Here is a 23,906-nt window from a genome sequence, read left to right as displayed (position 1 = left end):
TAACCCCATTGTTTATAACATTGATGTTTAGTATGCTTAAAAAGTTTTAAAATGGTATTTTCAGTTTCAGTGTAAAACACAGTGAGAGTAACTCACACCACTAGGACTCGATGTTCTTTTACTGTTAATGCATTGCATGAGGTTTTGCAATTAGCATGTTGCAAGCAAGTAGCAAAAAATATGCATCTCATGACGGTGACTCCGCCCTGAGGGTAGTGTGGTAAAGGTGTTATCATGTCTTCTATATCCTTTATGACACAGCTCTATCTTCCGCAAACAGCAGCTTGAGCTGAAACTATTGCTGCTGCATCTGACTTGTTTGGTTATCTGATGCTTATATCATGGTCATATTAGGCTAGGTTTTAAAAACACGTAGCATTGTTCAGTAAACAATGTAGCATTTAACATCAAAATTAAAGCCCAATTTATATATAGTTTTAAACTTGTTTTAGACCAACTTTAATAGACCAAACAAGTTTGAGCTCCATATCAAACATCTGATTAAAGTCCATCTAATATAAGCAAAAATTATTCCAAGGACTTTTAACAAGATAAATATAGATACAGGTTACTGATGATAACCCAGTTACTGTTTGTACTATTGGTTAAAAAGCATCACTGTAGACTAAGTTATTTGTTTACAAAACTACATTTGATTCACTTGAAAGATAAAAGTGCTACTTGTGCATATGTTCAAGCTGGGTTTTAGATTGATAGTGAGTAGAAAATAAAGACCAGTATTTTAAGATAAATTCAGTACATTTATAAAATAATATGCCAACCATACCTTTCTGGAAATTAACCATCAGATTCTAAAAACTGGAAGCAATTAAATCCTTTGCAGACTTGCAGCGGACTCTTTGAGAGATAAGATTGAAAGTATCAGTACTAACCCTAAAGAATGAACATGAAACAGGTTTATGAAAACCTTTCTGCACACAACTCTAGGCCCAAAAAAGAAAAAATAAATTTAACAAATGAGTTTTAAAACTGTCAGGGTGTGAATGATAAAAACAGTCTGGTTAGCTTAGTGGTCATGAATGACAACTAAGATACTTTGAGGAAAAATCCCCCTGCCTGCAGACTGTAAACTGCAGCGTGAAATTAAACTTTCCAGGAAAACAGATATTCATCTGAATCTAAAGAAAACTGACTTCAGGGTTACTTTAGTTACAGACAGTGTTGGAATAAATATTAAATATGCTCAGTACTCCATTTATTTTCTTTGAAGTTTTATGTTTGGATCATTATGATGTCTCGCAGGCTACAATGACAAACTTTATTGTTGTTTCAACAATGCAAACTTATTTCTATGTTTTTAATTTTTTCTCTGTTAGCAGCAAGTTAAGTCAGCAAGAAGAATTGTCACTTAATTGTATCTTTTTAACTGTAGACGCTAAATGTCTGACTCTTAAAAGTTAATGTGTTACAGTAACAGCATATTTATTTTATACTTTCAGTGTAATTTGAACAAAGCACCTTCAGTCTGGTTTAAGGCCAGAAAACATGATTATAAACCTGAACTGCCATTCTGTCCTAGGTTACCACTGTTCACTGAATGTCAAAAGCAAAGCTTTGTCTCTTATTATTTAAACATTTTTATCCTGTTTTCTTGCCCGTTGATTGAAGCATCATGGCTGTTTGTTGCAATTGTGACCATATAGATAATATAGATAACTGGCTGGACTTTAAAAGGATAAAAGACTTGTTTGCTTGCTGTTGCAGCTGCTGACATCAGGGTTGGTAACTTTCTGTTGATACAAAATTGACCTCTGTTCTCTGACCCTTTACTTACTGAGCAGGTGAACTTTCTTGCAAAGATCATTTATTACTTCCTTGTGACCACAAACACGTCTGCCTGTGTTTGCATTGACTGTGGCATGAGATAAAGCACAATAATTTCATAAAATAAAACATCCATCCAACATGATATTAAATTAGCTTCATCAAATACATTTGTCTCAAATAATTTCAAGTTATGTTAAAAAGACAGTCAGGTCAGTAAAACTTGACTTAATTGGCTGTAAAAATAAATAAATAAATAAATCTGGACCCAAATGAGCGCTGAGATTGTCTCAGTGTGTGTTCGAGTGGAACATATAATACCTCCTAATAAAAAAGCTGAACCAAACATGCATTCAGATCAACAACACGGTGCTTCAGAAATGTCCTAGAAGTCTTATTATTCACTGATGACATTGTGATAATTGTTTATCAAAATTAGGTTTTGTTTACTAAATCATTAGGGGGGCTTGTTCAAATTAAAAGCAAACCAGAGTGTAAAATGTTTCAGATCTGAATTCTATTTCAGATTTTTTAAGCCAAAATTGGTGCCAATGATAGACAGATCCCTGATGAGAGAAAATGACTGTCACATTTGATTTGTTGTTTGATAAGTTGAAAGGATGAAACTTTTTTTTCCTGTCCATTTGTCAGAGACCACGCTATGAGGAAATGGACTGATCGTAATGAATAATTGAACATTATTCCCATCTGATTTTTCCTTCTTTTTGTTGCTTTGTATGTCTGAGCTGTTTTTCATGTATTGTTTAGTTTTCCCATTCCTGTTTACCAAGCACATTTCTGGTGTTTATTTTTTTAAATTATTTTGTCTTGTTTGTTTCTCTCACTCAGGGACTTTCTTCCTCGAGGATCTGGCATTGTAACTCGCAGACCTCTCATTTTGCAGCTGGTCAATAATATAGCAGGTGAGCATGCCTATCCTGTGCACAGACACATCCCAATTTCCTTTCATCACCGCCCTGCATACGGCCTCTCTATCACAAAGCCTTTGCTGCGTTCATGTCTCAGATTTAATTTTCTTTTTTCAGTGATCATACTTTCTCTTATATGTTCTCTGCCCCTCTGTAGAATATGCTGAATTCCTGCACTGCAAAGGAAAGAAGTTTGTGGATTTTGATGAAGTGCGGTCGGAAATTGAGGCAGAAACCGACAGAATCACAGGATCCAATAAAGGCATTTCTCCCATCCCCATTAACCTGAGGGTCTATTCGCCAAATGGTAATGGACACAAATCTATTTAAAAACACACATTCATCATCACCTTCATATTGGGTCAGAATATTTAGTAAGATTTAAAACAGTAAAATCAATTAAATGCCTCAATCATTAATGATAAATTGATTTATTTGTTTATACATTTAGTCAGTAAAATCTTGACGTCTACTGTCTTATTGACAATATCTTGGAGTAATATGTGTCTGATTTAAGGAAAGTCAGGGTAATTGATATTTGCCTTGAACCAATGTATGGTTAAAAATAAAAGGAGCAATGGAAAATTCAAAATTTAATTCATTTGATACAGTCTGGGATGGGTTTCTATCCTGATCTAATTAGTGTAATTTGTGCTACAGTCTGTATACGGCAAGAGAATTTCCAAGTTGTGAAAAACTAGAAAAAAAAGATTGTTGTGTAATTTGTTGTTTTGGTAAAACCTTTAAAATTTACACTAATGCTGAATAATTACCACAAACAAATGCATTGCCTGTAAATATGGGAGTTTTATGTTTATTACCATGAATAAATTTAGCATTTTAAAATGAAAGCATTGCACTGAAATTATGTTAAAAAATAAAATGCAAATTGGGGCTAGATTTGCAAACAGAAAAGATGAAAAGCTTTCTAAGAATCGAGGAAAAGCTTTAATTTCTAAAATTTATCACTTAGAATGATAACTTGTCAATATTTCTCTTAAAATGAAGGAAAATAAGAAATCCATCAACTATACACCTCTAGTAATGTATAAGATATTAGCAATATTATAAATGGCTTTAGATTTCTTAACAAGATAATTTTCCTTTTATTGGAAACACTGGCAGGTAATGCGGTTTTCCAAATGTCATTACAAAGGCTCAATCAAATGCAAAATTAAATTAATGATGTGGCACATCTAATGGGTAATATAAAAATGAACTAATGTATAGGAGGAAAAGTGTCATGAAAACACTTCAGACAAAATTTTATGATATAATATTGGGATATTTGTTGTTTTTTGGGTAATAGAAACAGTTTTTTTGTAATTCAACATTAATGATGAAAAAAAAAACCTTTTCCTAATCTTGCGACTTCTTTTTATTTGGAACCTAGTCCTGAACCTGACCCTGATCGACCTCCCGGGTATGACCAAGGTTGCTGTAGGAGATCAGCCACAAGACATCGAGCATCAAATCAGAGATATGCTGTTGCAGTTTATTACCAAGGAGAGCTGTTTAATCCTGGCAGTCACTCCTGCAAACACTGACCTGGCTAATTCAGACGCTTTGAAGATTGCCAAGGAGGTTGACCCACAAGGTAAAACATCCGTCCTACAAACTCTGTCTGTAAAATCTCAACCCAGTCTGAAACTTCTTACTTCCCATTTATTTTGCTACATCTGTTTTGTCAACATTTCTGTCTCAAACAAATCTTTACAGCTACTTGGAAATGTACCAAGCTTTCACTTGTGTTGTATTTCTGAAGACAGATGGTGTTACGATAAGTAATAAAAATGGCAATAAATATTTTAAGTTTGAATGTAGCTCCTTTTTATGTTCTACAGGTGTGCGTACCATCGGTGTCATAACAAAACTGGACCTAATGGATGAAGGCACTGATGCAAAGGACATCCTTGAAAATAAACTGCTGCCACTGCGAAGAGGTAAACGTTACACAACACCCAGAGACAGACATGTTTATTTTACATATTACAAGCTTTGTAATTGTATGACCTCTTGTGCTTTTGTGTTTAGGTTACATTGGTGTGGTGAACCGGAGTCAAAAAGATATCGATGGGAAGAAAGATATTCGTGCTGCTTTGGCTGCAGAGAGAAAGTTCTTTCTGTCCCATCCTGGCTACAGACACATGGCAGACCGTATGGGCACACCGCATCTACAAAAGACTCTTAACCAGGTCTGCGTTCATCAGTGTTTTGAAATGATAGAATGTGGTTTTGTTTTTATCATGTCCTGTTAAAGTTCTCTAAAATGTCTCGTCTGTAGCAACTGACCAATCACATCAGGGATACGCTGCCTGGTCTGCGCAGTAAGCTGCAGAGTCAACTCCTCTCCCTGGAAAAGGAGGTGGAGGAGTACAAGAATTTCCGTCCAGATGATCCAACTCGTAAGACAAAGGCGTTGTTGCAGTGAGTGCCTTTATATATTTCTACATGAACAAATTACATTGTATATTTACATTGTAGCTCCTGTAAAGTATGAAGCCAACTTTAGGCCCGTGCAGCACATTATGTTGCCGGTTATTTAGCTTCAGTTTCTTAGTTCCTGTCATTTAAAGAGAAAAGCAAGTTAAAATAATCTTGCCTAATATTAATATTGAGTTCCCAATGACTTAAAAAAGTGAAATGTACACAATATAGGTATACAGCATGCTGAAAATACTAGCTCAAAAGAAAGCAAAATGCAAATATTACAGCCTGTGCTGATGGAATATACAAGCATGTCACATCTGGTCCTAATGGATTAGTAAGCAGAAGGGCGATTATTCTCTGATCATTTGTCTTTTGTGTCTAATCAGGATGGTGCAGCAGTTTGGTGTGGACTTTGAAAAATGCATCGAAGGCTCTGGGGACCAGGTGGACACCAACGAGCTGTCGGGTGGTGCCAGGATAAACCGAATCTTCCACGAACGCTTCCCCTTCGAGCTAGTCAAGGTTAACAGATTTTCACACTCGATTATTGATTGGAGTTTGGATAGTTGGAGTCTCGGCACAGATTTATATACGGTGATGTTTGTAAAAGGTTTCTGTTGTCTCCTTTCTTCAGATTGTGTTTGATGAGAAGGAGTTAAGGAGGGAAATCAGCCATGCAATTAAAAATGTCCACGGTGTCAGGCAAGTAGGAGTCCGCTAAAAAAGCTGTCAAACAAGACACTTACAAACAATTTAATAGACACCTGTGTTATGTTTCTGACATTAAATACTGTTTTTTTTTTCTTTTGTCAAAGCTCTAGCTCAGCTATATAATTTAAGATTGTAAATTAGACATCACACACTCTCAGTACTAATTCAAACTGATGTATATAGATAATGTCATCTGTTATATGTGAATTATACGTTTTCCGTTCTTCGTTTCTTTTAGACCTCTAACTGCTAAACCACCCACTCTTTTTCTGTTTCTGTCTAAACTGTTCATTTTTTCCAAGGTGTTGTGTAATGTGTATCTTTGTCTGGTGTGTTTGTATTCTTCAGTAAAATGGTCCTGTCTGTCATATCTTGTTTGTCGTACATTTATTGTTTACTGGCTATCTTTGGCACCTCATCTTGCCTTTTCATCTTAATTGTCAGTTTTTTTAATTGTTTTTTTTTTTTTCATTGTTTGAAGCCTCAGGTTTCTGCTGTCACTTGCTTTGTCATTTTGTCTCATTGTCTGTATGTTGTTGTTTTGTTTTTTTTTTCTCTGACCCATATGTTTGTTAACTGTTCCATCTGTCGGCCACCATGCCTCTGTCTTTCTGTGCATCCTCAGAACGGGGCTGTTCACTCCTGACCTGGCGTTTGAGGCCATCGTGAAAAAGCAGATTGTTAAGCTGAAAACGCCCTGTCTCAAATGTATCGATCTGGTCATTCAGGAGCTCATCAACACAGTCAGGCAGGGCACCAACAAGGTACTGCAAGAGTCCAGCATCTCCCCGACCCGGCCGAGACACGAGCTGTGGGCAAACATGGGTTTGGCAAAGGGTGCACTGTCACAGAACGTGTAACATCTGTAAAAGTCAGAATTTGTGTTTTGAAAAGGAGGAGTTCTGTGCAGTTTGCTCTCTGCCAAGCCCAGCGCCTCGAGCTCTGTGTGCAGGCAGCGCTGTCGTGTTGTGGAGTGTTGTGACGGGTGACGTGTTGTCATGGATAAGAGATGTTTTGTCGGTTGAGCATCTCTGGTCTCTTCTGGATATGCTGCAGGTTTTACAACTCGGTACATTAAACCATCAAAACTTTAGCCATCATAACGATTGTCTTCAAGTTGTGGGTGATGTCTGTTTCTATTATTTAAACCAAGTGTGGGAGGTTTATCAGGAAAGAGGTGAAAACCCTGCGGCTTGTCCTCCTCTGTTTGATTTGAGTCTCTTCAATTAGAAATAACTAACTAAACAAACTCTTTTTCTCTTTTTATTTCCTCTCTTCTTCTTCCTTCCTGTTTTCCAAATTTCTCTTTTCCTTATTCGTATCTGTCTGTTTCTGTACCCCCACAACAAAATGCAAACTGACCCCATGACCTTTCAGAACGGGGCTCTTCACCCCTGACCTGGCTTTTGAGGCGATTGTCAAAAAGCAGATCCTCAAACTCAAAGAGCCCAGCCTCAAATGTGTGGATCTTGTGGTGTCTGAACTCACTGCAGTCGCCATGAAGTGTGCCATTAAGGTAACAGGGAACATTCATGCTGAAATGTTGGCATACAAAAGAAGCAATTCAGTTTCATTATAAATGTATATTGCTGCCATTCAAGAACAAGTTACTCCTCAGCACCCACCCCCACCCTTCATTTGCCACTCTGTTCTCATTGCTCCTAAAGTGTTTTGTCGTTCTGTCCCTATTTCATTCACTCCATCAAGTATAAAATTTTAAGCATGGCTTAAAATGTCCACAACCAGCTCCCACACAATTTGACCCCAGCATCAGTTAGTGTTTCTTTTTTTCCCCCACACCCAAGCTGCCTTCTCTCTCCCTCCCTGCCTGAGAGCCAGCCTGGTCTGTCTGAGCAGAGCATGCACTCTCATGCGCTCTCACTGACCCACAGAGAATGTTTTCTGTTGAACTGGAGGAGAAAGTAGTGTGAAGGTTTTTGCAGAGATGATGCTACCAACTCATGGGCTCTGTGGGCACAGTGACTTATTGAAAAAGGAAGAACAGTGCTCCACTGCCATCTTGTGGACAAAGGAGGTCACTGCACAGCAAGAAATTCCATAAACCCAGTAAACCAGACATTTTCTTTGCTGCCTTTTTGTTTTTTTTCTGCTTCACTCCTGTCTGTCCTCTGCCATCCTGTCTTCACTAACACTAACTATTTTCAAACTTTACTGCCAGCTAGGGATGGCTGTTTAAAATGTATTGGCATGTCTTAAATGTGAATGTCCCTCTGTGAGACATAAACTAATTCTGTCTAAATAATGAGCCTTTAACAGAGCCATCCTTGGCTGATAGTACATGTCTCAGTACCATAAAGAAGAACCAATCAGTGTTTAAAATCTGTACGTGTGTGTTAGATAGTGATTGCCTGAATATGTGTGACACTGAAATGTCACTTGACATTTTGTTTACTCTTTTCTTTGTTTCCTACTTATTTTCACTTCTCACTCCTGTTTTTCTCTGATACTTTTTGGTAAGTCTTATTAAGCTGAAGCTCTCACGTTAGTGCTTGTGTGTGTTTGTGTGTATGTATTTGTGGGTGTATTTCTCTGTGTAATGCTGCAGTTTCATGTATTGTTGCCTTGAAGCTCAATTCCTACCCCAGACTGAGAGAGGAGACGGAGAGGATTGTCACCACCCATGTCAGAGAAAGAGAAGGGAAGACGAAGGATCAGGTTTGTTGCTCAAATATTAATTTATGAAGTTTGTAGTTACTTAGTTTGGACGGCGGCGCCAAAGTTGGCTTTTTTTTCACCAAGCTAGAAGATTTGAGTCGTGGGTTAGTGACGTTTTCACCGAGGGTCAGGGTACAGGGTAGATGCATATGAGCTCTACTGACTAGTTGCTCCAGCTTCACACAAACCAGAAAGTGCATTTCGTCAGTATCAACTCTAAATTTGCTTATACAACACATTTCTGATGTTTTGTTGGTATTTTCAACTTAATTCTTAATGAGTGTGAAATGATAAGATTAACATTTAATTGGTCTAAATTAATACTGTTTTATTTTTGTACCAATCCATTTTATTCACCTCAGTGACAATTTGGAGTGATTTTATTTGTGCTTTAAACCAGCTTTTAAAAATCTATTTTTGCATGCTTTTGACAGCTCACTTGACCACTGCAGTGTGGCCATTGTTGTTTTTTTTAGCTGATTGAAGCTGCACGTCTTAAATGTTGTTTTCTTTTTTTTTAAGTGGTAGAATGTGAAGCCATCAGATTTTAAGAGATATTATTGAGATAAAATGTGAGCTAAAAGTTGTGTACCAAAGGTTATAGATAATCTCAAAAGTACTGTTTGTTGTTGTAAGGTGACATCATCTTATGTTTTTGCGTATCTTTGTTGTATTTTTGTTTTATCACAAAAGTACAGTTTTTGCATTTATCTAGTAAATTATATTTCAAGCTCTTTAAGAAATTTCCATTGAAGGCCATGGGTAAATGCCCACACACATATTTTTACTTGTGCGTAGTTATGTGTCATTGCTTTTTATGTTTATCTGTTAACGTCATCAATCGAAATTACCGGCAGAGAACCATTTACCGGTAAATAAAAACAAATTTTTCTTTTCTCCAGATCTGATCCAGACCTTTTTTAATTTTGTCATAAATGATCGTAAACTAAGAAACTCAAACCAAGAAGCATCAAGTCTGTTTGCAACAGACCTGAACTGTTAATGAAATATATTATCGTTTGTTTAATAAACAGGTTCAGTTGTACAGGGTTTCGGAAATGGAAAGTTTAATCATGTGTGAAAACAGACAGAAGCTGAGTTTCTGAGATTCTTATCTGCTTACTTGAGATCAGTGCATGATCACAAAGTATGCAACAAACATTTCCATCTTCCTGCTTTAGTTTATGACTACTTTAGGCACTTGGATATAATTTGAGCTAATATCTTTGCAGTTTTGAAACTAGAGGCAATTTATTTCAATACAATACATTCAGCTGATCCAGAACGCTGCTGCTCGTGTTCTCACTAAAACCAGGAAGATAGAGCACATAACACCAGTTTTAAAGTCCCTACACTGGCTCCCTGTAGCTCAAAGAATAGACTTTAAAATACTGTTGTTAGTTTATAAATCACTGAACGGTTTAGCACCACAATACATTAAAGATCTGTTATCGCTGTACCAACCGTCTAGACCCCTCAGATCTTCTGCTTCTGGACTGCTCTGCATCCCCAGAACCAGAACCAAACGAGGAGAAGCAGCTTTCAGTTTCTATGCACCACAAATTTGGAACAAACTTCCAGAAAACTGTAAAACAGCTGAAACACTGGGTGCCTTTAAATCTCAACTTAAAACCCACCTGTTTAGAGTTGCTTATGGCTAAATTAGGGTTAGAGTGCAGGTTTTTGATGTTTGTCTCTTTCTTACTGTTTATTCAATGTCACATGCTGTTTTTATTTTGTTTTTTAATTATGTAAAGCACCTTGAAATGCCTTGCTGCTGAAATGTGCTATACAAACAAAATTTGATTGATTGATTGATTGATTGACATGAAAAGAAAAGAAAGGGAACTGACCGACAGTCATCACCTCCACGTATGTTTGTGCATCAACTTGAATGAATAAAACTTTAGTAAAATGTTTTGAAAAGCTGAATCTTCTCTGAAATGAGTTTAAAAAGCAGTAGCAGTACTGTCATTGAAGAACGTCTTCCTCCAACATGCAGCCAATCTCAGTTTATCAGTATTGCTTTGTCTGAATTTAGTGAGTAATATCAGAAATGAGACTCGTCACTTTGTAATTTGAACCCTCTGAAAGTATCATTTAATCACAACATGCACATCTTAATCACATTTTTCTGCCTCTAAGGTTCTGCTGCTGATTGACATTGAGCTGTCCTACATCAACACCAACCACGAGGACTTCATAGGCTTTGCTAAGTATGTACCCTCCTTCAGTCCGGTCTGTAGCTTGTTGCCGTGGTGCCAGTTTCAGCTCATTAGGTTTGCGTTATTGTTCATCTGCATTTGTGGATCTTTAGATTTCTAAAAGAGTGACTTGTACATGTTTAACTCTTAGTCATCGTTTCATATGCAACTCAGCTGTCATTTCAGAAGCTGAAAAAAATGCTTTGCTTTTACTGATCAAAGTCGCGTTGAAAACCTGCAGTGTGTTGGTGACATTAAGCATGACAATTTGTGATCCTGCCACATCAGAGCACACAGCTCCCTTTTGGGGTGGGGGTGACTCCCACAATCATAAAGTTCACATCAGTAACTTTTTCTGCATGAAACGATATCATCCTCCCCCAAACGAAGTCAGTCAGCCATGCTTGGTTGCTTGACAAAAATATGTTTCCAGTTGCTGCAGACAGTTGCTCCGAAGCATGCTTATTGTACAAAAAAAAGAGCAGTGCTCGTGTTTTTTATCTGTACCTGCTTTGCTTTGAAAACTTATTTGCACACAAGCAAAGCGTTGATCTTTTTTGTGGTATATCTCAAAGCAATCTAGAGTTTGCGAGTGGTTTCGTGTACTCGGTGTTGTCGCAGTGCCAACAAACTACAGTCTCTGGTGTGGATTTGGGTATTGACTAAATAACAAAGCAAGCCCTTGTGTGAGCATGTCAGGGTTTATATCTTGCCTCTGCATGGCAAGGGGATTGACATAACAAGTCAGAGATGAGCCAGGGCTTTTTAATGGTTCTCATTACGTCACTTTCAGTCTTGACTACAGAAGGCTGGATGATGGTAGCTCCCCAGGGTACAGCAACAACAGGTGGGCATACAGAGAAGATTAAAGGGTGTTGTGTTTTGTAAGTCTGAGACTGCTCAAACGTTTTTTCAAAGACTAAAAATTAGGAATAGGAAGTAAATGGATTATTCAAAAACAAAGTAGCAAATGTCATTTTAAAGGTTGAATATTTTCATTAAGTTGTGGTTGGTGTGGCTTCATATTAACTTGTTTTTTTGTCCATCTTTGTGTAATAACAGTGCTCAGCAGAGAAACATTGCTGCAAACAAGAAGAGGGCCATGCCTAACCAGGTATGTTTTATTACTCAGCTTTGGCCTTTTCACAGGTATCCAGTTTAATCACCTTATACCGATACACCCCAATATTAGCGTATTAATCAACCCTGTGAACAAACCTCAGCCATTTATCTATTTCTTCCTCTCTAACTGATAGTGGTTTCTCCGGTACATCACCTCAACTTCGAATTCCACCCAGTCTCAGTCAATCCTTTGATACTTGTATTTACCTGACTGATTTTTCTCTGTAATGTTTTTAAGCTGGTATCTCTCCTTTCTGTTTTATTCATGTTGACATTTAGCCCATTGTTGAACTTGTTTTTATAGTCCTTAAACATACCCGACATGTGTACAGTTTGTATAACATCTAATAACTTTATAGTTTCATCAGGAGGAGAGTTACCTTAGTGATTTTAAGGAAGACCCCCACACCTGCTTTTTGAAACAGCACTTGTCTTCACAGCTGTTGTTTGCACGTGACCCACGCATGCTGTTTTAAAGCACAAAAACAATCACAGAATTTGTTGATTGTTGCACCTTCCCATTAACTCACAAGCATTTTTTTCATTTAAAAATAAATTTAGAATATGCATGGACATTGCACCAATCAACTGAGCAACAAAGATGACTTAACCAAATTGTGATGTACATGAAATAATTTTAATTGCATGTAACTCTTGCTCTGTCTCTCTGTATCTCTCTCCTCTGTTCATCTGTCTCTTGTTGCCTCATGAATTTCCTCTTTCCCTTTTTGTTGCTCCTTTAAATTTCTTCTTTACACTCCTTATTTTCTCATTTTTTTTCCTTTTCCATTCCTACTTAATCCTTCCTTTCTTCTACTAACCTAAACTTTCACCCCTTTCCTTTTGTTCTTTCCTCTCTGTTCAACTCTTCTTTCTTTCTCATTAATTTTGGCTTTGAATTTATGCTACCCCCTTTGCTTTAACCCCACTTCCCTTCCTATTACTGCAGGGTGAGATTTTGGTAAGTACCCCACAGATTTAACCCGCACCCTGCCCGGGACAGCAGGGGTAGGCCATGCAGAAGAACTGAGGCCGTATTAGTAAAGGTTAGCCCTTATAGTTAGGGTGTCAAGACTAAATGCTGTGAGATACCTGATTGACGGTAGACTTCTGTATCTATGCAAGGGGACACCTTCACCTTAATGAGTTGTTTTACCCCTCTGCAGCTTGGCGGGCTTGAGAAGGTCCAGGAGGAAAAGGTAGAGTCTCCGGACTTACCAAAATTGCATCAGTTGTAATTCAAGCATCAGTGCACAGTTACCATTACATTAATTGTCTTACAGTAATACTCAACAATTTGTAATTTTTTTAAATAAGGCAGTAATTGCCAGTAATTTTACTAACACATTTTCACTATATTTTGGAGAGAATGTAAAAACTGTATTTTGCCACCAAAGAAGACCAGAAAGGGAAAATGAGAAAGTCTCCCACCAGAGATGACCGTGAAGGTGTCAGTTCTCCTGTCATTTGGTTCGTACCTCTGCTGCTGCCTCATGCATGGTGATTCAAATGTTTGCCTCGTGAGAATCGTCCTAAAAGTCACTGGGGACAAAATGGGGAAGGTGGGAGCAATCAAACTAGCAACATGCAACAATGTGGGTTGTTTTTATTTGGGCATTAATTTTAAGATTTAATTCATGTTGGAAAATATTACAAGGATAAAATAAGAAAAGCATTTTTTTCTTTTAATATATTGAGAATCTAATGAAAGTTGTCAGGATTTTCCATCATGATTTTTGATGTTTGATTTGACTCCTGATTCCATCCTCCATGTATCATTCTAACACCAAACACTCAGATCTCATTCCAATAGTCTTTAATTTAATATGGTGACTGGTCATGCATTTGGGATGAATTTCAGTTCTTGAAACCAAATTTCTTTTTAACATTTCTTTATTCTCTGTTCCTAATAAAATTTAGGAAATCTAACTTATCTCAAATGAAATTGTCATTTCTTTGTTGTTTATCTCAGATGTGATCTAATAGCTTCCATTTAACAAATATTGTAACTGAACCTTTAAATTGTTGTTTGCTGCTTTCTATAAGAAACAAAAGCATCTCATCTGTGACACTCAATCTTATATTAAAGCTAATGCAGCGTAAGAAAGAGGAACTGATATTTCCAACCAGCTTTAATTTAAGGATTTGAAAGTTTTCATGTTTCTGAAACATTTAAGTCATTTACTCACCAGAGCAAGCTACCAAGAAATCTGTGTTCTTGTCTACTCTCCCATGTTGATATTGGCACTTTTTACCTAAGGAAATATTTTTCCCTATAATCAGCACCCCTTCCAATTTTCTCCTGCATCAAGACTAAATGTACAAGAAAATTCTGCTGCAGGGTTCGAAATGTACCTAACACAACTCCTTTTCAGTGTTTTCATAACTGTGTTTTTTACAATGTACTTGTAATGCATGGGAGTCTTAAGCAAGAAAATAGTGAGAAGGTAGTGACAAAGGGCTCTAAATCTGCAAAGCATATTTTCCCCCAAAGTGACTCAAATCAGCCTTTTAGGCTGATATAAATTCTCCGTCTCCAGTGCTTACGTGTTTAGATTTGTGTCCATCTCTAAAACTAACTCTGTCAGACTTCATTGTTTCATCATTTAATCTGTTGCATTGTAACATTTTGCTTTGCTTTAGCTTCTGAGTTTCATAACCAAGGCTCTAACGCTTGTATATCAGCTAATCCCATCAACCCTCTGACATTAACCCGACACCGTCGACGCTTTGTTTTTGTTTCTGTATTGGGGTGAACAAGCCCTGGACAGCATCTCATACTTTTTGTTGGTTTAATTAATTCTTTTCTGTTGATTAAGAGATGACCAATCCTTCAATTACTTGAAACCCCTATTTACATTTTTCACCTAATCTTCTGGTCATTTTGTTAAATTTAGCCTAATTACATGTAGTACAGTTGTGGCCAAAAGTTTTGTGAATGACACAAATATCAGTTGTCACATGGTTTACTGATCCTTTTTGTCAGACGTTTCCATGGTATACCAAAGTATACATCCAGGAGTATAGGCAAATTGTGTCAACAAACTTTGTGACAATTTGTGTCATTCTCAAAGCCTTTGGCCATGACTGTATATTTTACTCTGCATGTATCCCTGTCCTTTGATCACGCTATACTTTTTAAACTTTTTATACTTAGTTTGAGATTCTGTCATGTTAGGCCTTCAATAACTGTAAACCCAGATGTAAACATTTAAAATGTAAATTATGTAAATTTGAGATTTCAAGGCGAAATAAGCTATGATCTTGCAGGTAAGTGGGGTAAGCCTTTATCTGTGTCTGTCAAATCCTGAAATCAATAATGTATCACCTAATGGGGCTCACATTTCCACAGTGCATGGGCCTAATTGTTAATATTTCCTATCCCCCTGCAATCCTGCTCTTTTCCACACATTGTCCCTAACGTATAGGTAATCAGGAAAGGCTGGCTAACACTCCATCTCGGCATCATGAAAGGAGGCTCCAAGGACTACTGGTTTGTCCTGACGGCTGAATCCCTGTCCTGGTACAAAGATGAGGAGGTGAGAGGAATTGCTGTTTTACAAGATCTTATTTGTCATGATATAATTAGATACAGCTGGCTGACACAAGACAACACAGCGCCACAAAAAAAAAAAATAAAAGATGAAAGAACGTTTGTGACACTGTTGATGTAATGAATCCTACAAGGAGATTTGGTGGCAATGCCATCAGCGGCAGGAGGTGTGCATCCCAGCCTAACCTAACCAATGTGCAGACTACTGTTCAGCTGGAGCTGTAGGAACAGGTAGTCTGAACACTGGGCAGGCTGGGTGGGGGGTGGGGGGAGAAGGACTTTGAGAGGAAGGACCCAGAGGTCGTTGCATCTGCAGGTCGCTACCCTAGGACTGTAGGACAGAGGACACAGTGTAAATATTACAGCAATGAAACCATTCTACATATAAAAAGCCACATTCATGACATCTGCTTAACCAATAATGGTACAACACAGCAATACGTTTGTTTTTTTTTAAATGTACAATATCAAGTCGTAGTCTGGCATTTATAATCTTTAAAATGTGACATTAATCTCTGTGACAATAACTCCTAAAAATCTGTCGTCACTAAAAAGTTTTATAACAAGCAACATGTTAGTGTATTAATGGGTAGTCACAAAAAAGAAAACAGAAGTCCAACAACAGTTTAGCTATACAAATTGTCTGCCTTGAGTAATCTTAGGAGCAGAAATGCAAAATCATTATTATATTCACCTTACTCACCAGTTGCTTCCTTTTCTGGCCTCAGCTGGTTTTGTTCTTCCATCAAAATAAAAACAACAACTTAGAAAACACAGCAGCAAATCAAAAGAAAACAAACAAAAACAAAAAAAACATTCTTAGTTTGCGAAAAGCCAAAATGAAATGTAGAGTTTACGCAGGACTTCCTTTTGAGAAAAAGCAAAGCGAAGGAATGAGAGTGGTACGATGGTGTAGGAAAACTGACGTGGCAAGGCGAGTTGAAATGTTCCAGCCGGGATCTGACTTTGGAATTTGCAGGAAATCGTACTGGGTTACGGGGGCCGAGAGGGAGGGGGGTGATTGTGTGTACAAGTGTGCATGTGTGTCGACTCTTGTCCACACAAATCTTACCGAGCGTTTAGGAAGGTGAAGAAAACCTTTACAAGTGTATTTATGTACACACTCGGTGTTCATTTTACGTGTCGAGTTCTTCCAGGGACGTGTTTTTGTTTGTCTCAGCACATGTAGTCAAGGATTTGCTTCTTTCTGTACGTGGATGAGAGGTTTTGTTAGGGGATTGTAGAGCTGCGAGTGATGTAACTGTTGGGCCCGAGCCTCTCTGTGTTACTGCAGATGTAAACGCTTCCAGATGTCCCAGCTCAACAGTGAAAGCTGGCACCCCACCCCCCTGAGAACTCCCTCGTGCTCCTCCTTTGCTCCCTTTCCTCCTCCTCGCCTTCATCATGCACTTCTCAGTCTCACTAGCCTGGTGGTCGTCCACACAGAGGAAATGCATTCTTTAACGTTTGCTCAGTCATTACCAAGTAATAAGTTCTTGTTGTTCATCTACAATACTATCAGTCTGAGTATGCAGTAGTTTAAAAGACTTCCTGATCATTTAGGATTTTTATTTTTTAGTGCAATTTGAGGGACAGAATCAGTCTAATTAAAAATAATAATAATTACAAAAACATTTAAGCAATCATGCTATTATCCTGTTTTACTTTATTTTTATTTTAACTTGTGTATAAGGACAAATCACATGGTCTTTAAAATTAGGTTGATGCAATTCAGTTATATATTAAAATGTGGGTCAAAATCTGTTTATCTTAAATTTGACTCATTAAAACAGGAATTAAAAAACATCAAGCAAACAAGAACTAAAAAACCCTCTTTTCTTAAATTAAAAAAAAAAATCCCAACAAAATTTACTTTAATATGTGCAAGATGTTTTAGATGCAGCTGAAGACTTTAAGGGTTTATACTTTATCTAGTTTCCTTCAACAGATCATTTGGTTATCTGTTTTCATTTTTAACCTAAACTGTAAAACAGTATCTTGAAGTTTAAGAGCGCTCAGTAATGTTTGGATTTAAACATTAAGTATTCACATCTCTAAATGTTCCAGGTTTCTGATATCCTAGTTTTTATTACATCACATCCAATCGTTTCTTTTGTTTGTTTTATTCAAGGAAAAAGAAAAGAAGTACATGCTGCCTCTTGACAACCTGAAGATCAGAGATGTTGAAAAAAGCTTCATGTCCACAAAGCACATCTTCGCAATCTTCAATACTGAACAGAGGTCAGGGTTATGTTGTTTAGTTTAGTTATTGACTTTGGTGAATTCACATCTATCGCCTGTTATTGATTTTTGTCTGCATGCGCGTCCTTGTGAATTGGAGAAAGCCTACAATCACCAATCACCCCCTTCCCTTTTGTTTTTGTTTTCTTTTTTTGTTGTTTACCTGCACAGAAATGTCTACAAGGATTTTCGCCAAATAGAACTGGCCTGTGACTCTCAGGAGGATGTAGACAGCTGGAAAGCATCCTTCCTCAGGGCGGGAGTTTATCCTGAGAAGGACCAGGTATGAATAACAAATTACCAGCCTTGCAGACCTTGTTATACAAGCTGGTGGGCACTTCAATTCTTCACTGCACCAGAATATTACCACAAGCAAAAGAGGCAAGAAATCATGTAATCAATTTGTGACTGTTCATTTTGCTTTGCGCCACATAATCATTAGTATACATAGAGATTTTTTCTGTTCTGTTAGAATTAAGCAATGAAAAGATTAATTTCAAATAGTGTAAAATAGCTTAAACTTGTTTTACAAAGGTTTGTGGAACAGAAAGACTTAAATAACACTTTTTCTCTTCTCACATTGTCCTATATTAAGGCTGCTAACCTAATTCTATTTCTGCAAAGACCCACTCTGGAGATGTATGTGTGATATTCAGGATTTATTCTTCACGTTTCCTGTTTGTGTGTTTGTTGTTTCTAAGGTGGAGAATGACGAGCCTACCCCTCCAGACACGTTCTCAATGGACCCTCAGTTGGAGCGGCAGGTGGAAACCATCCGGAACCTGGTGGATTCATACATCGGCATCGTCAACAAAACCATCAGAGACCTTGTGCCCAAAACCATCATGCATCTCATGATCAACAATGTGAGTCAAGCAGCTGTCGCACCAGAAGGAAGTCATCCCGCCCGGCTTTTATTGTCTCAGATGTAGTTCAGGCTGGTAATAGAAGGCTATAAGTAGATTTATTCTAAATCTGCAGCAGTCTGACTGAAATATATGTGGGAGAAGAGCAGTTTTAAATAGTAGGCGAAGAAACGCCCTCAAAAAGACATTGATCACATCTCATTTATTTTTTACTTAAAATAATGGTCTGACGTAGGACAAGATTTTCTTCTGACAGTTTTACGTCTCGGTTTTGGTTTGTCACAACTGGAACTGAGTTTGATGACAGTTTGTCTGCTTAGAAGAGGGACAGAAAATAGTACACAGACGCCTGTGTAAAATTGGACAAATATAGGCTCTGAGAAACTGTTCAACCATCAGAACATAAATTCTAAGAGACAGTGTCTGTCCTGGGTGTACTACAGCATCACTGTGCGGTTTTTCATTCCCTTTGTACAGTGCATCACTACAGAACTGGGCAAGCTGAGTACATCTGCTCAGGATAGATACGTCCTAAATACTGAGAGTAGCTTTTATTTCAGCCTGAACGCAATAAATAACATCTGTTTTTGGGCTGGCTTGTTTGTGCTACACAATCATATGCCCTTACTGAGTAACAAAGCTATAAAACTATGTGTCATTCCTGCTGTAAATATTATTTTGCTTTATCACGTAAGAATCTCTGGTGAAGCTTTGAGGTGGTGTCAGAACCTGCAGTTCCTTAAATGGCCACTTGGAGTCTAATAGTAAAATGCCCACGGATTCAGCAGAAGTAAATGTTTAAAACATGGTGTCTAATTTGTTTGTTCATGGGTTGGAATCTATATCAACTCTGCCTTTTTAAAAATGTGTTAAAAGTTACAGCTAATCATCACGTATGTGAGGCTGCTTTGACTGACACAGATGATGTTCTTAGGTACTCACCCAGATGCATCTGTTGCAGATCCAATAGGCAACATCGTGGTAGCTACTTCCATCTTTTATATATAGTTTATGAGCAAAAACACAGATTGGAGCTGAAACATAAGAAGTGTAGATGCTAATGCAAGCTAGTTTTTAAACAATACTGTAATTTCTGGTTCTTTCTGGTAACAAGGTTGGTCTTGTATTTCATACTAACACTAGGTTGTAAAGTTACAAATGGTAATAAAAACATTATATATGGTGCTCATAGTGACTCGTCAGACATCCCTGTATTAAACTTAATTATTTCAGTGGGCTCACTTGATGTCCCTCTGCAGTTCATTCATGCACACAAAGATGCATTTTTTTACACTTAACAAAGATTTAAAAAGCAACTTTAGTGGGAACGTTTCTTAATATAATGTGAAAGCTAAAGTTTTTCTTTCTTCTGTACAGTCAAAGGATTTCATCCACTCAGAGCTGCTGGCTTATCTTTATTCCTCCGGGGACCAGAACAGCCTGATGGAGGAGTCAGTTGACCAGGCCCAGCGTAGAGACGACATGTTGCGCATGTATCATGCACTCAAGGAAGCACTGAACATTATTGGTGACATCAGCGCCAACACAATCTCCACCCCAGTTCCACCACCTGTAAATGACACTTGGATGCAGGAATCCAGGTAAGAGAGAACTAAGCTGTGTGTGTATGATTCTTCTTCTGGTGAGGGGCCACAAATGACCAGTTACACATATTTAATTCATAAAAGAAATAGAGAAAATGATGCCAGGAATGTTTGCCCTCTTCAACAGAAGTTTAAACTGTGACGTCAGATTAATTCTGTAATATCTGTCCCTCAGCCCAACCCCGCAGCACAGACCACCTCCTTCAGCCTCTCAGCCTCCCAGTCGTCCACCTGCTGTCAGGGGCTCAACACCGGGGCCCCCCATGAACCCCACTCCTGCTTTTGGAGCTCCACTCAATCCCTCTCCAGCCTTTGGTGCACCTCCTATCCCCTCTCGGCCCACCCCACACGCCAGTGCCTACAACAGCAGTCAGGATCCCTTCAGTGCGCCTCCACAGATCCCCTCCCGACCAACCCGTGTCCCACCCGGTGTGCCCAGGTATGACTTCTTCCATAACATGACAAAAAAATGCCTTGTGAATATGTTTCAGTACAATTTAAACGTTTTTCCCACCAACATCTTATCAACCTTTCTGTCAGAAGCTGGAGGCATCTAGTATTTTTTCTTTCCTTAACATTTCTCCTACACTGACAGCATTTACTTTAAATTCTTGGTTTTCCATTTCTCCCTGTCTGCTCCTGCCTCCTGTCTCTTCTCTCATTGGGTTGTTTGGCTTCATTGCTGTCTCTTTGTGAGCACGTCTCACTCCTTGTTCTGTATCTTCTCTCCTCGTTGCAGCCGAAGACCCCCTGGTGCTCCGTCTCACCGGCCCACCATTATTCGTCCTGCAGAACCTTCCCTGCTAGACTAGACCTGTGGCCAAGCCCACCTAAGCACGTGTTTGTGTGCAGATGTGTGTATCTGCACACTGTTAGCCGGGCACAGGGGTGGGGGGCTCGAGGGGAGGGGCCGACTTAGTGATGTATAAAGTGCATCACCCAGCATTGAGTGGTTTATTCAGGCAATGTTAATAAGGTGCTAATACTGTCTATATTAGTGCACAGGAAAGAAAGAAATCCCCTAACCACTTGAATATTACATTTGACTGCCGTAGATTACAAAGTAAAGCCCAGCGGATCTGTGTAATTCATTACACTTCTAACAGCAGGACTTAATGTATCAAATTAAGTTCAAGATAAAAAAAAAAGATGTCCTGAAAGTTACTTTTTTAAATTGTTTTCTGAAATGGTTTCCCAGCATTACATTTCATACATTATGTAACTTATTAACTGGTACAGGCTGGCTCTCCTCTCTTTATCTTCGCTCGTTTTTAGATGGGTCCACATGCTCTCGGTGTAACACACACACACACACACACCTAAACCGTTAATGTTATGCTGGGTTTCTGCATCTCAATTGATTTCATACTGAAAACCCATAGCTTATTATTATTATTATTATTATTATTACTATGGTTGTTTTTGGTGGTGTTGAGCTTTTTTCCCCTTGTATTTTATTTGAGTAACTGTCCTTTTTATTGATCAATATGAATATAGCTTTAAAATGAATTTTTTTGCAACAGAGGCAAAGCATAAAAAGCATCGAGAAAGGGGTGCATGAGATTTACAATCTTCCTCCCTCTCTGAATTATTCTTCCAGAATGAAAAGACGTCTGCTAGACTGACCTTTTATAATCCAAGCACTTCGAACCATTTAGCCTTACAGAACGCCACTCATAACAGGGTTATTGTAGTCTGTTGCCAGAACACTATGCACACACACCCACAGGAGGGGGAAAAAGTCAGACTGAAGTCTGTCTGCACTTTGCTGGAAACTCTCTCCACTAATTCAGAGATGGTAACGGATGCCTATAATTCCCTTTGGTCTCAGCTCAGTCCCAGTGAGGGTTACAGTCTCTGAGTAGACTTTAATTCTTAGATTAGCTAATTAAAATGGAGCGCACAGGACAGTTTTCTCTTAAAGAGGATGGTAATGCTGCAGGGTGATAAGATGAGGAACGATATGGATTTTTAAGACTATAAAGGTGGAATTAAATATAGAGATGTTAATCCTCTCTGGGCTTTTCAAGAACATTTATTATTATAGTTATCAGTTTTGCTTCCATGTGTTTAAAGTATGATTGTATATAGCTGGTTTGTACTGAGGAGTTGTTCCATTTTGTCATAGGGCTCATGACAAATACATGCAATTAATCATAATCAGCGCAGCTCATGTAAAAAAGCAACTATAGTCTTCAAATAAAAGGAAAACTAACAATGTTATTTGATTTTAACTCCATTGTAGGGTCAAAGAGGCTTCAGTTCCTCATACATTATTTAAAGCCAGGGCATTTGTCATTTCTTTTTTCTGTTTTTTGGTTGCAGTTGTAACAGCTCGGTACAGTTTCCTTCTTGTTTCTCTTGGACTTTTCATTTTGCAACAGGGGTTGGGAGCGCTGCTGGGTCTTTACCAATACAGCTGTGATTATATGATAATGAATATCGATGTTATTGGTCTTTTTTTACAATTTGAATCTTTTTCTTAAACGTGTTCGGGTATTTGGGGGGAGGGGTCAAGTTGGAAATGAGGTTCGGTTACTTAGATGTCTTTTTTTTTTCTTTGGTTTGATCACTGGTGGTGGTGAGTGGGTGGTGGAAGCTTTGTATGAATGCACATCCTGTCTGGAGAAGCTACCTAAACTTTCCTCTAAATAGAGGACGGCAAGTAAATTGGACGACTTCAAACGTCAAAGAGACTAAACTTAAAAATCCCAAACGTCTGAGTCTCGAGACAGAATGTGCTTTTTGTTCTTCCTTCCTGGACTTGCTTTTAGTGACAGAGCTTGAAAAAATAGGTTGATTTACAAAACACTACCAAGAAACTTTGGAACGATTGCTTTTATACATTTTGTTGTTTTTTTACAAAGCCATGCGATTCTAAATTTTAGAGTTCAGGTCAGTTCCTGAGTGCCTGTCACTGCAGCTCGTCCTGGAGGGGATCAGACTGTAAAAAGCCTCTCCCACATGGAGCTGTGTGTTTGTGTATCCTCCCTCCTTCCTCTTTCCCTCCCCTCTCTGAATCTGAACAAAGGGGTCGGAAACCAACATGCAAACATCTTTCTGTTTGTTTTGCAAACCCTTGTGAAGTGCCTCTGTAGCAACTGATTGATTTGAATAAACATGACCTGATTTAGAAAGAAAATTAAATAAAGAGGTGTGTACAATAAAGGGACTAGCTCTGGTGGTTGGTGTCTACTTGTGTCCTGTGTGATACATTTGCTCCTGTTTCTCTCACAGATAGTATAGATTACCTCTACTAGTTTTCTTCTCATTTCTCCCTCTCTAGTAGTATAAACTCTACTGGTACAAACGGTGACAGCACTCGTCTCACGGTGCACATCTTGGGGAGGCATCAACTTATTTTCACTAATTGTAACATATTACAGGTCATTATTAGTAACCTTTCACCTTTATGTGGTGAAATGAAGATTACCAGATAACTAAAATTCACCCTTTTGCACAAACCTTTTTGTTTGTTTTTGTATTTAAAATACATTTAATGTAAAGACTGCTTGGCATTTAACCCAGTTTCAGTTTTTGAAGACAGACTGGCAGGTTTTTTGGAAGGATGTCAATATTTTCTTAACTGTTCTGCAGATTTCTAAGAATGCTGCCTGTGCCCCCCAAAAATGACCCACCCACTTTCAAACTTTGGCAAAATCTCGGATCATTGTCATTCTTTCTGAGCTGCAGTAATAACAAATTCAGGTTAATAATGTGTCTGTTCTCCAGCTGACATTTGCTTCAGCACAGATGACCTGAACCTGTAGTGTATTACCTGTCAG

General features: G+C 38.2%; 1 protein-coding gene across 5 annotated transcripts in view; it reads left to right on the top strand.

The window, feature by feature from the left end:
• The window catches only part of dnm2a (dynamin 2a), a 29,969-nt gene that overhangs the window by 5,476 nt on the left and 587 nt on the right, over positions 1–23,906 (top strand). Inside the window, exons 2-21 of one of the 5 annotated variants that reach the window (XM_017425369.3) lie at positions 2,635–2,708; positions 2,872–3,021; positions 4,108–4,311; positions 4,559–4,657; positions 4,749–4,909; positions 4,999–5,141; positions 5,531–5,666; positions 5,779–5,846; positions 7,233–7,371; positions 8,445–8,531; positions 10,677–10,747; positions 11,798–11,849; positions 12,807–12,818; positions 15,286–15,396; positions 17,542–17,651; positions 17,823–17,934; positions 18,353–18,517; positions 19,895–20,118; positions 20,297–20,560; positions 20,861–23,303. In XM_017425369.3, the coding sequence (XP_017280858.1) occupies positions 2,635–2,708; positions 2,872–3,021; positions 4,108–4,311; positions 4,559–4,657; positions 4,749–4,909; positions 4,999–5,141; positions 5,531–5,666; positions 5,779–5,846; positions 7,233–7,371; positions 8,445–8,531; positions 10,677–10,747; positions 11,798–11,849; positions 12,807–12,818; positions 15,286–15,396; positions 17,542–17,651; positions 17,823–17,934; positions 18,353–18,517; positions 19,895–20,118; positions 20,297–20,560; positions 20,861–20,933 (2,455 nt within the window). In that variant the 3' untranslated portion in view covers positions 20,934–23,303. Of the gene's footprint in view, positions 1–2,634; positions 2,709–2,871; positions 3,022–4,107; positions 4,312–4,558; positions 4,658–4,748; positions 4,910–4,998; positions 5,142–5,530; positions 5,667–5,778; positions 5,847–6,480; positions 6,620–7,232; positions 7,372–8,444; positions 8,532–10,676; positions 10,748–11,797; positions 11,850–12,806; positions 12,819–15,285; positions 15,397–17,541; positions 17,652–17,822; positions 17,935–18,352; positions 18,518–19,894; positions 20,119–20,296; positions 20,561–20,860; positions 23,304–23,906 lie in introns of those variants that run through there. The other 4 variants (XM_017425365.3, XM_037978752.1, XM_017425370.3 and 1 more) reach the window with 4 other exon arrangements.

The sequence above is a fragment of the Kryptolebias marmoratus genome, linkage group LG12 (assembly GCF_001649575.2).
Source record: "Kryptolebias marmoratus isolate JLee-2015 linkage group LG12, ASM164957v2, whole genome shotgun sequence".
In the NCBI taxonomy this organism is placed as follows: domain Eukaryota; kingdom Metazoa; phylum Chordata; class Actinopteri; order Cyprinodontiformes; family Rivulidae; genus Kryptolebias; species Kryptolebias marmoratus.
Note: the sequence above shows the minus strand (reverse complement) of the source record. Positions and strands in the feature narration are given on the sequence as shown.